The sequence below is a fragment of the Mustela nigripes genome, chromosome 11 (genome assembly GCF_022355385.1).
Source record: "Mustela nigripes isolate SB6536 chromosome 11, MUSNIG.SB6536, whole genome shotgun sequence".
Classification (NCBI taxonomy): Eukaryota; Metazoa; Chordata; class Mammalia; order Carnivora; family Mustelidae; genus Mustela; species Mustela nigripes.
The window spans coordinates 7,534,895-7,551,170 of NC_081567.1; the positions used below are offsets into that span (position 1 = coordinate 7,534,895).

At 52.3% G+C, this 16,276-nt stretch overlaps 1 protein-coding gene across 1 annotated transcript; it reads left to right on the forward strand.

Moving 5' to 3' along the window:
- Positions 1-3: 3 nt before the first annotated feature.
- Positions 4-11,838, forward strand: MUC17 (mucin 17, cell surface associated; the record flags this gene model as incomplete). The annotated part of the gene is made up of 11 exons (XM_059416034.1): positions 4-220; positions 3,007-3,195; positions 3,693-3,823; positions 4,203-4,261; positions 6,946-7,097; positions 7,315-7,380; positions 7,505-7,667; positions 8,562-8,723; positions 8,901-8,998; positions 9,721-9,800; positions 11,292-11,838. Coding segments are annotated over 11 exons (1,359 nt in total), but the record flags the coding sequence as incomplete, so codon positions are not given.
- Between the last annotated feature and the right edge of the window lie 4,438 nt (positions 11,839-16,276).

Sequence of the window (16,276 nt, forward strand, 5' to 3'; positions counted from 1 at the left end):
CCCACTGCCAGTAGCACCACGGGAACCACCACCACCGCAGGAACCACCACCACTCCGACTCCCACTGCCAGTAGCACCACGGGAACCACCACCACCGCAGGAACCACCACCACTCCGACTCCCACTGCCAGTAGCACCACGGGAACCACCACCACCGCAGGAACCACCACCACTCCGACTCCCACTGCCAGTAGCACCACAAGAACCACCACCACCACAGGTACCCCCACCACTCCGACTCCCTCTAATGGGAGCACCTCCAGTCTTATATTCTCTGTCACCTCGACTGTATTCACTAGCTCATCCACTGGTACAATGAGAAGCACCCATACTTCAACATCTTCTGCAACCACTACCCGTAAACGGTCTCTTTTTACCCTTACAGCTGTCATTTCTTTTCAGTTTCCTGCTTGGGTTCTCAAATTTTCCCCTTCATACTCTTCTTTTGCCATTAATTGTTTACCATGAGATCAGATGTCTTCTGGGCTGTAACACTTTCTCTGTCTTCTCTGTCGTCCCATCTGTCTCTGGAGCTAGTTTTTCTCTGTCATTTAACATGCTTACCTCTCTTTACCTGGACCCCATGAGTCCCCAATGAGGTGTGTGCACAGTCCATTTCTTTCTTTTTTACTCTGGGAAACTGTCCCACAGTGTTTTAAATCCCATAATCTCATGAATTTTTATCTTCATTTCAATTTTGTTTCTTTTAAGGGTTTTTCTCATATATTTTGCTCATGCTAAAGTCCCAAGTTTCTTTTATTTTTGTTTTGTTTTGTTTTGTTTTTTGGACGAGGGTGTGCCAGTTGTACTCACCTGTGCTGTTAACCTCTATCTCTCTGCTGTCATTCACTTATTTTTTCTTATTTGCTGTTCATGCACTATAGAAACCACGTAGTTTCACTTTTATCAGCTCTGAGCTCTGCTCTGTGTCTTTGAGTGTTTTCATATCCTGAAGCCTCCCTGTCTATCTCTGTCTCTATAGCTTCAACTCAACTTCTTTGCTCTGGGTAGGATGATACCTGCCCCAGTCCATACCTACCATTAAAACATACTGTCATGGGGTGCCTGGGTGGCTCAGTGGGTTAAAGCCTCTGCCTTTGGCTCAGGCATGATCCTAAGGTCCTAGGGTTGAGCCCCGCGTCAGGCTCTCTGCTCAGCGGGGAGCCTGCTTCCTCCTCTCTCTCTCTCTCTGCCTGCCTCTCTGCCTGCTTGTGATCTCTATTTGTGAAATAAATAAATAACATCTTTAAAAAAAATACTCTCATTATATAATATATAATATACCACATATATTATAGAATATTCTTTTGTATTTGTGAGATGTATTATCAAAGCGAGAGAGGAAATTTGCCATACATTAAGAAAAACACACTAGTTAAAACACTTGAAGACATTTACTTGTTTAGATGAACCATAGATATGCTCAGAGAGATACGGTCTGTGTCTGTCTGGGGCACTTCGCAATCCTGTCTTGAATTAAGAAAGATGAATTTCTTCAGCATCTGGCTACTGCATTTTCTCAGCACTTGGGAATTTTTCCTCTGGCGAATTCTTTTCCTGGCCTTTATTTTATGTGGCTTCGTTCTTTGGTCTTTCCAGTGTGGCATCGTCATGTTGAACTCTCTGGTTGTCAGGGGGAGGTACTGAGCGTTCTCGGAGGGGAGGTCTGGACCTTGCATCCCTAGGAAGTCCCACAGGGGTCCAGTAGTGAATGCATGACCGCCAGGTCCACAGCTGGTGCTGATCACCTGTCTGAGGGCAGACAGTCTCTCTTCATCCTTCATCTTCCTCTTAATCCCTGGAGTTTGGCTTTCCCCGTAGACCCTTGGGCAACAAGTCACACACCCCAATAGTTGCTTTTGCTGCTGAGCACAAAAGATCCGGACATCTTCGGTATCACACAGCAGAGAGAGTGAGAGAGAGGCTGATTTGGATTCGTGGATTTTTATCGTGTCACCAGGAGGGCACTCTTGACTCGACTCTTTCATTCTTCCTCAGTGTCTTGGATCAAAGGCCTGTTCACTAGAGGCTGTGTGACCTGACGGTCATGGGTCATGGGTGTGGCCCACACACTCTGTATCTGGGAGGAGTGGAGTAGACCAGGAGGCCGAGGTGGGGCTGTTCTGCTAGAGTAGGTGCTTATCTCATGTGGCTCCCTAGATCAAACACACCTGGAACACTAGTTAGTGCAGGTATAGCTCTTTTCAAGAAAAGCCAAAGGGAGGGATGTCTGGGGGTGCTCAGCCAGTTGAGCATCTGCCTTCGCTCAGATCATGATCCCTGAGTCCTGAGATGGAGTCCTGCCTCAGGCTCCTTGCTCAGCGGGGAACCTGCTTCTCCCCCTGCCTGTCCCGCCCCCTGCTTGTGCTCGCTCTCCCTCTCTGGCAAATAAGTAAATAAAATCTTTAAAAAAGAGAGAGAAAAAAAAGAAAAAGAAAAGGAAAAGCCAAAGGGAGCAGAGCTGTCACTTTTCCAGGCAGGTTGAGGGAGGTTACACCTCCTCCCTCAAACGCCACATCCCAGAAAATAAAGAGGAATCAGGAATAGTCAGGATGGCCAACAGTTTCCCGTATGAGCTCTTCTGAAGCAGGTGTTGGAGAGACGATGACGTACTCGTTCTCAGGCTTGCTGGGATCCAGACTGGTCAAGCCCCTCTGGGTACTCCGAGTTTCTGTTTCTTCTTTTCTATTCCTCAGCCTTGACTGTGTTGTCCCCTCACTCCTGACAACACTTGGTTTCCTGTCCCTTTCTTTCCGGGGCTAAAGGAAATCATACAGAAATTCTCCAAGACCAGGTCAAGTCTGGTCTCCACACGGAGCCTCGGGGAGGTGTCTAAGCTTCTCTCCACTTCACTTGTCCCATCTCTAAAGTGGGAATGGCCCTAACTGTCCCGTCCACCCCAGGGTCTCACGAGAGTATCAGACTAGGCGTTGCTTGGGAGAATGTGTTGCGAGCCTGAAGTGTTGTGCAAATACGTGTGGGTAACCGGGGCCTTGTCCCTTTCAGGGACCTGCTTAAATGGAGGGACATGGAACGGGCAGGCCTGTATTTGCCCCAACGGCTTCCAAGGAGACCAGTGCCAGACCAAGGTCCCAAAGTGCTATAATGGCGGCTCGTGGGACGGAATCAAGTGTGTGTGCACCAGCCTCTACCAGGGGCCGAAGTGCGAGGAGGTGGTCTCGAGCATTGAGATAAGTGAGTAAGACCACAGGGCCCCGCTCTCCCCGGCGCTGGGCCTCTCTTCCTGCCCTTCTACATGCCCAGGAACATGGCCTCTTCCGGGGGCAACCATTTTACTCAATGGTAGGAAAGGTGAAACGGGAAAAAAATGAATAAAGCAAGAAGAATGGGTTTGGAACCAAACACAACCTGATACAGAATTTTACCATAAAATACACTTGAGACGAGTGAGCGAGTGATGGAGGAGAAAACAAAAAGTGTGTGGCGTTCTCATGGAGAATGTAGGACCCGAGATCCCCTGGGCTCAACCCCAAAGCCATGAGGAGTGCTGTGTGCTCCCCACCCTCCGGGGGCGCCCTGGTGGGACCTGAGTGGGGGTCGTGGGTGCTGGACCCAGGCCACTCCCCTGCCCAGGGCAGAATTGCTGGAGGTGTAGGTCTCCTTGGGAGGGCGCTCAAGGGCAGGAGGGGGCTCCATCCTCAGTGAGCGGTGCTTCTGTCCGACCCCCTTAGACTCTCCGCCGCAGACTGTCTCTGCCCAGATGGAAATGACCGTGACAGTGACCAGTATGGAGTACTCCAAAGATCTAGAAGACCGGGATTCTGAAAAATTCCAGAACTTCAGTGCGATATTCACAAAGGAGGTGAGTCTGGGAATGCAGGTCCCCGCGGGCCACTCAGCTCTCCCGGAGTCGTCTCTGGAGGTGAAGAAAGCCGGTGAGGGCTGTTCCCATGTTAGAGGTCTGTGAGTTTCTCAGCTCACTCCTTTCCTCAGGGCTTGCCAGAGAGCTTGTGGGAAGACAACGCAAGGTTCCATGAAAGGGCAGTGGGGGCCCCCCGCGGCGAGGCTGGTCTCTGAGGAGGGCCCGACCCACCGGGACCGTGTGCCACTGCCAGCACGGGACAGGGAGTGCGAGGTGCAGCACGTCCGCCCGCCGTCTGCTTTCCCGAGCTCCTGGGGAAAGACGGGCGGGCTCCAAGTTGGGACCTCTGCGATGACACGGTGATCTCTTTGCCTTTCAGATGGACAAAGTTTATTCCGGAATCCCTGAGTATCAAGGGGTCAACATCACAAAGCTGTCGTAAGTATCCAGGGCTCCCGGGAAGAAAGTCTTTGCAGTGGAAGCAGCAGTCACAGTCACAAAGACGGTTGTTCTCTGCCCCTAGGTTAGCTGACTAGGGCTCCCATAACAAAATGCCGCAGACTGGGTGGCTCAAGCATTGGAAATTTATTTCTCATGGTTCTGGAGGCTGGAAGTTTACGATCGAGGTGTTTGGTGGGTTGGGTTTCTTCTGAGTCTCTCTCTTGCCTGTAGACAACCGTCTTCTTGCTGGATCCTTACAGCTTTTTTTCTATTCAAGCATGTGCCTTGTGTGTCTTTGTGTGACTGAATTTCCGTGTCTTCTCCTTTTTTCTTTTAAGTTTTTTTTTTGTTGTTGTTTTTGTTTTTTTGACAATCTCTTCACTCAGCATGGGGCTCGAACTCATGACCTGAGATCAAGAGTCACACACTTTTCCAACTGATCCAGCCGGGCGCCCCCCACCCCAAATTTCCTCTTCTTACAAGGACACCACTCAGACTGGATTAAGACCTACCCCAACAGGCTCATTTTAACTTATTTGCATCTGTAAAGACCCTGTCCCCAAATACAGATGCGTCCTGAGGGACCGGGGATTAGGGCCTCAACACACGGATTTTGGGGGAACACAATTCAGCCCGTAACACACTCCAACAATTACGGTTTCATGTATATTTTCCAATTTGGAAGCTCCTAACCACCCTGTGGGAGAGGCCAGCAGATGAAGAGACAGAGACCCAGAGACGGGCACTGGGTTGCCTGGGGGGGGTCACTGATGGGGTGGGAGGGCGCAGCCTCACGCCCAGGTCCTCTTACGCTGAAGACGCTGATACACGAGAAGCCCTGCAGGCTACAGCTTGTGTGGTGGACACCGCACTTGTCTTCAGAGATGAAGCCCAGTAACTTAGCCTGGGAGGAAACCCCAGGGAAAATGTGTTGGAGACCACAGCTGGCCGGTGTTAACTTCCACCGCCCCCCCGCCCCCCGCCCACAGGATTCTGCCTCCCGCCCTGCAGAATTTCGGCCCGGTTATCAGCCTCGGCTTTTTTTTTTTTTTTTTAAGATTTTATTTATTTATTTGACAGACAGAGATCACACGTAGGTAGAGAGGCAGGCAGAGAGAGAGGGAGGGGAAGCAGGCTCCCCGCTGAGCAGAGAGCCCGATGCAGGGTTTGATCCCAGGACCGCGGGATCATGACCTGAGCCGAAGGCAGAGGCTTTAACCCACTGAGCCACCCAGGCGCCCCCAACATGGCTTTCTTTCTTTTTTTTTTTTTTAAGATTTTATTTATTTATGTATTTGAGAGAGAGACGGTGAGAGAGAGCATGAGCAAAGAGGAGGTCAGAGGGAGAAGCAGACTCCCCATGGAGCTGGGAGCCCGATGCGGGACTCGATCCCGGGACTCCGGGATCATGACCTGAGCCGAAGGCAGTCGTGCAACCAACTGAGCCACCCAGGCGTCCCATCCAACATGGCTTTCTTGACCCCCTTGTCCTTCTAGGGAAAGATGGCCTTGAGCTCCACGTTGCCCTGGTCCCCTCTAACTCGTTACTCTACAGGCTATTTGAATTCCACGATTGTGTATGTTACATGAGTATCATCATTCTCTCGTTTAACTCTGTTATCCTGGATGGTCCTACCCCTCGCGTTGCTCAGGAGTATTGCCCCCTTCCCCCAGTCTTCTGTTTATGTTTGAGCCTCTGAATGTAGTGGAAAGGAGAAAGCAAAGGCAAAAGAGTGCTTTTGGCTTCCATGATTTAGGAATCTGGAATTATAAGCACGGGAAGCTGGACTTGTTGCTGAATTTTTAAAGGCAAACAGCTCATTCTTGGGGTGCCGTGGATCCCCACCCCCATGCGCGCGCGCGAGGAGCGGTTGGCGTTCTAGAGTAGGGGCTAGACGTTCGTCGACTTCCCGGCATTCCCGACCCTGCTCTGCACGCGCAGAAGATGGACCGCTCCGGGGATGTGGAGCGAGGGGCGAGAGAAAGAAGCTGCTGGAAGCTGTGAGCGTGTCTGAAGCCACGCTTTCTTGGTGGCCTTGCCTCCGGCTGCTCCTAGCTCCTAAGCAGAGAGTCGGAAGAGACTGCTGGCTAAAATTTTAACTTTCTAGGTGTCAGAGATTCTTTTTAGAATTGATGGAAGTGTTTATGAGTAGAAAATACGCACATATGAGCTTCCAATCTGTGCACCCTTTTCTTTTTTTTAATTTGTGCACTCTTAAGAGGCTCACAGACCTTCTGCAGCCCTCCCCCCAGCAACTCGTGACTCCTGTGAGTCCCCGGTGTCCTCCTACGTCTTAAGGACCCCTTGCCAGCAGCGGCCCAGTCCCCTGCTGGAACGCATCTGATGGCACCGTGAGGACCATCTCCTGTGGCCCTGTCCCTCTGTGCATCTTTGCCCTTGAGCCTTCCTGAGACTTCCACACAGGGCTGCCTAGACGCTAACCTTTGAGACAGTCCCCTTAGGCGCAAGTCGTGGTGTGAGGCCTATGGGGAAGTGCCTAGCACTGTGCCTGGAATGAGCCTTCACCCAGGGAACCCTGGGGGGTCATTTCAACCGCCCTCCCCCAGCTCTGCCTTCCCGTCGGGGCAAAGGGCATATCGTGCCCGGGACAAGGGGTCAGAGAAGCGAGTGTCTGTTATGACCTGGAAGGCTGCTCACGGACATCCTTTTCTCTCCTCAGGGCCGGCAGTATTGTGGTGGAACATGAAGTCCTCCTGAAGACCAACTTCACCCCAGAATACAAGGAAGTTTTCTCGAAGGTCACCGAGCAAGTGACGGAAAAAATCCAGAAAGTAACCACGGAGCAAATCAGCAGAAATAATAGCTGCTCAAGTAAATTCCTAGGGAGGGAGGGAGCGGCTGGAAGGGGTCCTGCGGGATCTTTCGGGGGCTCAGTGGTGTGGGGGCCCTTCGAGGGTCATTGTTCTGGGGAGCAGGGCTCGAGGCTGTCCTTCCCATGTGCGGGACTGTCCTAACAGCCTCACTCCTCGCTCCACTGCCCCCACTAAAGGAGTTTGCTTCCAGGGGCTCTATGTTTTTCCTTCCACAGGTATACTGTGTTACAACAACACTGCCACCAAGGTGCAAAGTTTTATAGTTGATTACAACCCTGAAAGTAGGTGACCAGCGCGGGGGAGGGGCAGGGAGTGGGGGGTGGGGAGGTGGCGCTCCCGGGTGGGTCGGGGGAGGCACACAGGTGCCTGGCGGCCTGGTCACCGCAACTCCTCCGCGCCCCGCAGAGGAATGCCAGGAGAGGGCTGGGAAAGACTACGCCGCCTACTTCTTCCTGGCATACAAGGAGGAGAAGCCGTACTGCATCACCCGCTGCATGCCCGGCTTCAACACCTCCCTGGACTGCAACTTCGGGAAGTGCCAGCTGGAGCGCAGCGGCCCTCGGTGCTTGTGAGTGTCCCCGGCCCTCCGGGACCCCGCCTCCAGGCCCAGGGACCTAGTGGGTCCTGGCCTCCCTTGAGTGTCGCCGGAACCCCGAGGCCAGGTCCAGGACGGGGCCCTCCCCGGGGCTTGTGCAGTGGAGTCAGGACTGGGACCAGCTCTGGGGAAGCAGGAAAGCCTCAGCTTCGGGAAACTCCCAGTCAGGTGGGGAGGATAGAGCCCGGTTTCCAGGGGGAGAGTCCGCGGCCAAAGCAATGAGAAGGCAGCCCATCCCCACGGGGAGGGCAGAAAGCCTGTAAAAGACCAGCCGCAGGCCCTGGCTACTCAAACAAAACCAGAGAGAGACCAGGGGGAAGGAGTGGCCCATGTGCAAAGGCCTGAGTTGCTGTTCAGGTCCTGGGCAGGTTTCCAGAAGGAGGATTTTTGCGGGTTGGTGTGGGGAGGAGAGGAACAGGGCTTAGGAAGGGTGTCTCCAGGGAGGGGAGGGCGGTTTCGGAGGCACAGTGTGTGCTGGGGATCCCGGAAGGGATTTGCTTTTCCCCGATAGAAAGGGAGAGGCTGAGAACATGACGGTTGGTGGCGGATAAGAAGGTTGCCATTGGGGTCTCCAGTTCCTGGGTACAGCCCAGGGCAACACGAGAGCGGGGCTGACTGCTCTAGATCCTGGGCTGCACAACCTAAAAGTACTGGGCTGAGTCCCGGGCCTCTCTGAGGCCTGCGCCGTGGAAGCTGGACTTGGCCTCTGCCCGCCCCCTCTGGGCTCTGCGCCCCAGCGAGGTCACCCTCACCTTCTCCTCATCAAGCTCCCACGGGCTCGGGGCCAGATCTGAGGCAGGGAGACTGTGGCTGTCGGCTGCCTCTCACTCAGAATGCCCCTCCATCTGCCCCCTCTGTCCCTCTCAGCTGCTTGACCACGGACACCCACTGGTACAGTGGGGAAACCTGTGAGTTCAGCACCCAGAAGAGCCTGGTGTATGGGCTCGTGGGGGCAGCCGGCGCCGTCCTGCTCCTCGTGCTGGGTGTTCTCTCCATATTCATGTTCCGTTCCAAGAGGGAGCTGAGAAGGTGAGTCGCCGCTGCCGCCTCCTCCTCTGGCCTCCAGCTCCCGCTCCTTTTCTGGTCCCTCTGCCTTCACTCACTGGTCCTCGGGGTAGACACTGGGGGAGCGAAGAGGGACCCAACCAGGCCCCAAATCCCGGTTCCCTGATCATCGTGGAATCTCTCTGGTGTTTCTGTCAACAGGCAAAAGTCTAGAGTGTCTCAGTTGTACATGTGGCATGAAGAAGACGGACGGCCCACACCTGGAACCTTCCGAAACATTGGCTTTGACATCAATGAAGGTACTGGAAGTCCTCAGTGCGCTCAAAATGTCTCAAAGTGTGGAGACACACATGAGAGGACATGGGAAGACGTAAAAGAGCAGAGAGGACAGTATTTTCATCTCTAAAACAGTGGGTTCCACATCTGTACCCCTATTTCCACCCGTGGCTCCCGTTAGGCCCTGGATCACGACCACGGGGGGACGCGAGGTTGCCGATGGGCTAGATTTCTCCAGCACTCAAACCTGCCTGTGTGGACACGCACAGGCCCCACCTGGCAGTGGGGGGGCTCACCGAGCAGTGATTTCCCTCTCCGCCAAGTGGCGAACTGCACATTTTGTCAGGTTAAATGTCCGTGTTAAAATTCCTACAGATCGAGTCTTTACATTCCAAAGAAGCGAAATGTAGAATGAGGAGACCATTTTCGTGAACCCACCAAAAAGCAAGAAAGGGGGAACAGATGATCAGGAAAGGGGTGACAGACAAGAAGCATAAAATAAGGGAGACCATAATCTGCCCCATCAACAACGACAATTATACGTGGGTTAAACACTCCAGCTAAAAGAGGGAATTTAAAAAAAAAAAAACTGGCGGTTTCCTGTGCATGGAAGGCAGAGCCAGGATGAAGGCAAAAGCATGGGGAAGTACACAAAGAAATTCTGGCCCTGAGGCGGGTGACGTCAGAGGGAGAGACGGGGGCTTGTCTTCTAACCGGCCGCTTCCATGGGCTCCCTTCCCTCCAGATCGAGATGACTCCGTGCACTTGGACTCCATCTATAGCAACTTCCAGCCCTCCCTGGACCACATAGACTCGGAAACCCAGGTGAGACGCTCGCCTCCCTCTGCACTGAGGCCCCGTGTCCTCTCCTACCACGGGGGGCCCTTGAGGAAAGCAAAGTTGTGTTTACGGTTTGCTCGTCCAGGTGACATCTAGGTGTGCCTTGCCGGGAAGTGAGCAGTAACTTGGGGTGGCAGCAGGGGGAGGAGAAGGAACTAAGCAGCAAGGTGGGGTCGACCTGCCCGAGACCCCTGGGGCTCTAGGTGCAGAAATTTCTTTCCATGTCAAGTAGGTCGTGATGGCCAACTTAGTTAATTAAAAAAAAAAAAAAAAAGGAAAAGGAAAACAGTTTAAAGATTTTATTCATTTATTTGACAGACAGCGATCACAAGTAGGCAGAGAGGCAGGCAGAGAGAGGGAAACAGGCTCCCAGCTGAGCAGAGAGCCCGATGTGGGGCTCGATCCCAGGACCCTGGGATCATGACCCGAGCCGAAGGCAGAGGCTTTAACCCACTGAGCCGCCCAGGCGCCCCTTAACTGTTTTACTTTTCAAACCCACATAAAAGTCAGAATAGTGGTGCACTGAACACCCCACCTAAATCCCCAGTGTTTAACGTGCTGCCACGTTTTCGTCTTACGGCACAGCGTGTACAACTATGATACACATTCTCATCAAACTTTGCTGGAACACCTGGCAGTCAGTTGCAAACATTATGACATTTAATAAAATGATAGAAGTCATAAAACACTTCGGTACACACCCCAAATACCATTAGCATTCCCAACAAGTTGATGATAATTGCACAGTATCACCCCGTATCCATTTTTCCAATGAATCCAAGAGCGATTACTAGTTTTTGGAATATGAACAAATTTCACACACTGACTTTTGTTGCGTCACGTTGGTCTTTTTAATCTAGAACCGATTCCTACCTTTTACATTTATTGTTTTTTTTTTTTAAGAGTCTAGGATGATTGTCTTAAGGAACGTCCCACATTTTGAGTCTGATTATTTCCCCATGCTGTCCCTCAAGCCTCTGTTCTTCCTGTGAACTGGCAGTTAGGCCTAGAGGCTTGATTAGCCCCAGCTTAGACGTTTCTGTTAAACATCCGTCATGGAAAAATAAAGCTACTGCACCACCTCAGGAGGTACATAAAGTCAGGATGTCTCACTAGGACTGAGACCAAGATTGGTCACTTGGCAAGAGGTGACCACTCATTGTTGCGACCTTGATTTCATTCCAACTGGATGAATGTTCCAGGGCTGAAGAAATGAGCTCATAGTATTCCCACTTCGGAAGGAGTGTGTTGGCTTCAGGCACTGTACTCCCTAGGGAAAGCCTTGGGGCAAAGACACACTCCCTCACTAGAATGCCTTTAAAGCTGCCGAAGTTGAGAGTTAAGTTGGTGGTGGGGGGAGACAGTTGATTTGTTCTAGACTCTAAGCTGAGCACTTCCCCAGTCCCAACACTTATGTTTCCAAATCCCAGGTTCCTTATAAGCCTAGCCCTCACCTGGTTCTGTCTCTCTTTCCAGATCAGAATTCAGAGGCCTCAGGTGATGATGACGTCGATTTAAGGCAGCTCCCCCATGGAGCTGTGGGGTGTGAGAGTGAGCAGAGCTCACTTTGGCCAAGCCTGGTGGAACTTTTCCCCATTGAGAGCATTCATGGAACTGGATGAAAAACAAAAGCCATACCAAGGAGGAAGAGGGGAGAGTATAGTGCTGGGAAACTCACAAACAGGAAACCATGGAAACTCCGATGGGCTTGTTATGATCTCAGGCGAGGCACCCCTCCTGCCCACCCCACTTCAGCACCAAGGACAGCGTCCAACCCACCCCTTACGTCAACGACCGCTCAAACACAGGACTCTACATTATACAGAATGTCTTGTAGGATTTATTGTACTTCATTTTCATGGAAAATGCTTTAAACCATTCAGTTTCTTTGCATATATAGGATTATAAGTATTTTTAAAGTGCTAATATTTATCTGTCCATTCTGATTTTTTATTAGTCAATATAATAATATATATTTCTAATAACTAAAAACAGTGAAAGCAAATTCATTAAATTTTGCATGGTTCCCAGTCCCTTCTGCAGTTGATACCCTACACTGGCCCCTGTTTTTCCCCTGCAAAGCTCTCTCACCTCCTCTCCCTCAGGATGCAGGGTGTGGTGAATTTGCTTCTTCTTCTGGAAATGGGCTTGTGTTTCTTCCCGTAGATTTGCAGAGATGGAGTCCTGGGTCTTATTTCCAGCTTTCTAATCCACGCGCTGTATTAAATCTGGGGAAAAAGCATATTTGATCATTCAGACTCAAACTCGCCTTTTGCTGCGAAAGGACTAGGTTCTTCCTAAAGTCCCCTTACTGCTGTCCCACTTCACATGTTCAGGGTGCTTGATCGTGATTCGGGCCACGCAGCTCAGGACTTAGTTTGTTCTGGATGGTGTCTCCCACAGGAGACCCCATTTAAACCTTAAGCTGAAAACAGAGCCTAGCCTCTGCTGCCCCCTCACGGTCACTCGGAGCAGCTGCAGGCACCAGTCGGCACCCCCCCCCACCATCCCCCTCTTGGTTCCTCCCCACCCCCACCTCCCCCAACCCCCAAGCAGAAAGCCATCGAAATCCCCAGCTCTTAAAACCGGGCTTAGTCCATTTGGCTCGGTGGCTTGTAAACAACACACATTTATTTCTCACAATTCTAGAGGCCAAGATCAAGGTGCTGACAGATTGGGTTCCTGATGCACAGACAGCTCTTTGTTGTGTCCTGGCAGGGCAAAAGGAGTGAGGGAGCTCTCTGGGGTCTTCTGTAAGGACACTGATCCCACTCAGAAGGGCTCCGTCCTCACAACCTAATCAACTCCCAAGTGTCCCCCTCCCCCGCCCTCCTGCTAGCATCATCACCTTGGAGATTAGGTTTCAACCTATGAATTTGTGTGAGTGTGTTGGGTGGGGGCACAGACATTCATTTTATAGCCCGGGCAGAATCCAGCTGTCTTCCTTTTCAGACCTGCTTCCTGCTTCACACAGGCCAAGGCGTCCATGGTCATGGGAGGGACCGTTTAAAAGACCCGAGACCCTGTATCCCATCTAGAACCACATTATCCACCTCAACTCCTTCCTGCTCTTGTCACATCTGCTTCGTGGACAAGCAGGCTGGTCTGGGTCCAACTTACTGCCTGAGCGAACCTGGGAAAGTAACTTCTCTCTGGACCTCAGTTCTCTTATCTGAAAAAACTGACCACTCCCTTCGCGCCCGTCACCATGTCACCATTGTATACTCTTTTGAACGCATTTATTCCTAGGACCCTATGAAGTGGGAACGGTCATTATCCCCATTGTACAGAGGAAGGGGTCAAGGCCAGGTCACACCCCGTCACTTGCCCAAGGTCGTGTAGTCAGCGTGAAAGAGGAGTTACAGACCAGGGAGTCTGGCCATCAAGCCTGTGTTCTTGACCATGAGTTACGCGCCCTCCCTGCGGGGCCACTCTTGGGACTAACCAGATTAATGCCTGTAGAGTGCGTGGAACAAAGCCTGGCACATAGAAGTTTCTCGGCAGGCAGGAAGGAACGTTGGTTACGGCTCCATCAGCATCGCCCTCACAGTTCTCTCCCCAGTGCCCCTTCCCTCCCCTTCCTCTCGTCGTGCAGCCATAGGAGAGCCATCGGCTGGACTGGGGGCAGATGAAACGCAGGCTCTGTCATCTTGCAGAAACACAAGGGCACAGAGATGCATGAAAGAAGACTGGGGCTGGGAACACCGGGTGTGAAGAAGAGGGGCTGTTGGGGGCTTAAAGGCAAAAAGGAACTTGGGAACCAGCCCTCCAGGCTCATCTTTGGCCGCCGGCATCGCCCCCACAGTTACATGGTTCCACGTCCTACCACTACCCTTGGGGGCCACTCTTGCCCTGACTTGTGGGTCTTTAGGCATCACCTCTGGCCCAGTCCGTAGCCTGGTCGGCGCCATGGCTGATGCCCCTGGGCCTCCCCTCCTGCCAGTCCTTCCTCCCTCCTGCGCAGCCAGCGGCTCCTTCCCAGTTGTGCTGTTCACCTGCTCAAGAACCCGGATGCTCCCACCCTCGTAGTAAAACCAGATCCATGCTCCTCAGTGTCTTCAAGTTCCCTAGAACCATCCCTCCCTCACCTCCAGGAGCTCTACGACCTCACCGCATGGACAGATGAAATGCCACTCTGTCCCCTCGGCTGCTGCTTCAGCCTGCAATGCCCTTTCACACCTTCCTCTGTAGAACCTGACTCATCTTGCAACACCAACTTCACCTCCTCCGGGAAGCCCCCCGTGATAGAACCCTTCACAACCTCTCCCATCTGTGCCTCCCTGTCTTCGTCCGTGTGGGTTGCCATAACAAAATGCCAACACTGGGTGCCTTAAACTGCAGACGCTAATTTTCTCACCATTCTAGAGGCTGGAAGTCCAAGATCCGGGTGCCAGCGAGATCATGTTCTGCTGAGGGAATCTCTTCTTGGTTTGCAGACCGGCCTACCTCTTGTGTGCTCACATGAGTGCTTTTCTGTTCACACACACACACACACACACACAGTACACCGGGGAGGGGGCAGGTCACAAAAAAAGCAAGCTCTCTGGTGTCTCCTCTCAGGAGGGCACTAATCCCATCAGATCGGTGCCCCATCATCAAGGCCTCACCTAACTGCTACCTCCCAGACTCCCTGCCTCCAAACACTGTCACACGGTGGGGAAGGAGGGGGGGCTCCCACATACGCATTTCGAGGGGACACAGACACAGTCCATCGCACCTTCACACTGTTGTGCATACCTCCGTCATCCTCATAATTTTCCCGACATATCTGTCCCCAAAGGGGGAGGATGTGGCTTTGTTCCCCTCCATCCCCCCCACCCCCGAGTGCCTAACACAGTGCCTTGCACATCAAAGACGCTATTAATGCCCGTTAAACTTAACTGAATCAAGACTCATTTTCACAAAGCTGTCCTTCCGGCTCGGGTCAACATGACATAATGGGATTCATGTTCTCTGATTGCTTCGTACACGCTTATGTCTGTTGACAAAGGAAAAAAAAGAAAAGAAAAACAAGCCCCAAATGGAGTCACTTGTGCTAAGCCCCTGTCAAACGAAGACTTAGCGCCTACCGTAATTGCGTAATTGTGGTGTTAGCCTCTCCCAGGACTGTGACCTTTAACTGGCCAATCTGGAACTCTCTGATCTGCACTGGGGAGGTGATCGGCCGGACAGACCCCTGTTCTTCCCGCAAGTGTGGGTGACCTTGCCTGAAACAATCCACTCTTTGTTAGAAACTTCCTTTTTCTGTCCCCTTCTGCCTACAGAAGCCTTCCATTTTGAATAGCTCCTCAGAAGCACCTTTCTGCTTGCCAGATGGGATGCAGCCCAGCTCTGAATCATTGACTTAAGTCAATTAGATCTTCAAATTTACTCAGCTGATTTTTTTTTAAACATTTTCTAGTCCTATGGAAAGCACCTTTATTTTTTTTTAAGAGACAATCTCTCCACCCAACGTGGGGCTCAAACTCGTGACCCCTGAGATCAAGGGCTGCATGCCTCTCAGACTGAGCAAGCCGGGTGCCCTGGAAAACCCACTCTAGAGCCGGAGAATTTAGCTCAGACTGTGTACACCACGGCCTCTCATACATCCTGGTTTTCTCCTTCCCTGTCATGGCTAACTAAGCCTTTCCCTCTCTGGAGGAGATCAAGACAGGAAGAAAGGCAGCAGAGGGCCCTGGGTTCTGGAATCTATAGGAGATCCCGGTCTCTCTCCGTGGCCTTCTCTGGGTCTTTCTGAGTCACTTCCAGCCATCCAAAGACCCTGGCAGTGGGGCAAGTGTGAAATGGGTCTGGACGCTGGAAGGGCCATTCCCTGATGAGAAGCTAAGACTAATGCCACACTATTCCACCCTTGGAAATAATTTTCCAAGGCATTCTCCAGGGCTCAGCTCTCTTGCAGGCAGATTCTAGTACAGACGTTTGGAAAACACTAAGGCATTTAGATCCGCAGAGATTTTACTGGCTTGGGAAGACGTGACAGTTGCATTTTGCTGCTGAGGGCGGTGTGACTCTGGCGCTTAGATCTCACCCCCGGGCTGGGCAGGCCTGGTTCATCTGTGAGGATACAGCAGGCGGGGGGAGCTGGCGGCTGCCTGACAAGAGGCAGGGCTCGCTGGGGAGCCAAGCAGTGAAGGAAATTTACTGCGTCTCGTAGCCAGAGAAAGTGGAATTGGACCTGGGTGATCATCAGCCTGATTAGCTCGGGGCCTCCTAGAGAGAGCCCAGGGCGGGGCGGGGGGGGGGGGGGGCGGGGGGGGGGGGGGCAGGAAGGACGGGTCAGCCAGTGGGAAGGTGGAGGCCCAGAGGCTAGGGTTTGCTGAGGTCAAGAACCGGGGCCCAGAGAAGTGTGTAGGGCAGCGAACCCGGAGAAAATGAGTCTAACACCCAGTGATCAGGGTTAAATTTTAAAAAAAAGAGACAACAGGCCCAAAATGGAGTCACTTGTGCTAACTACACAGACT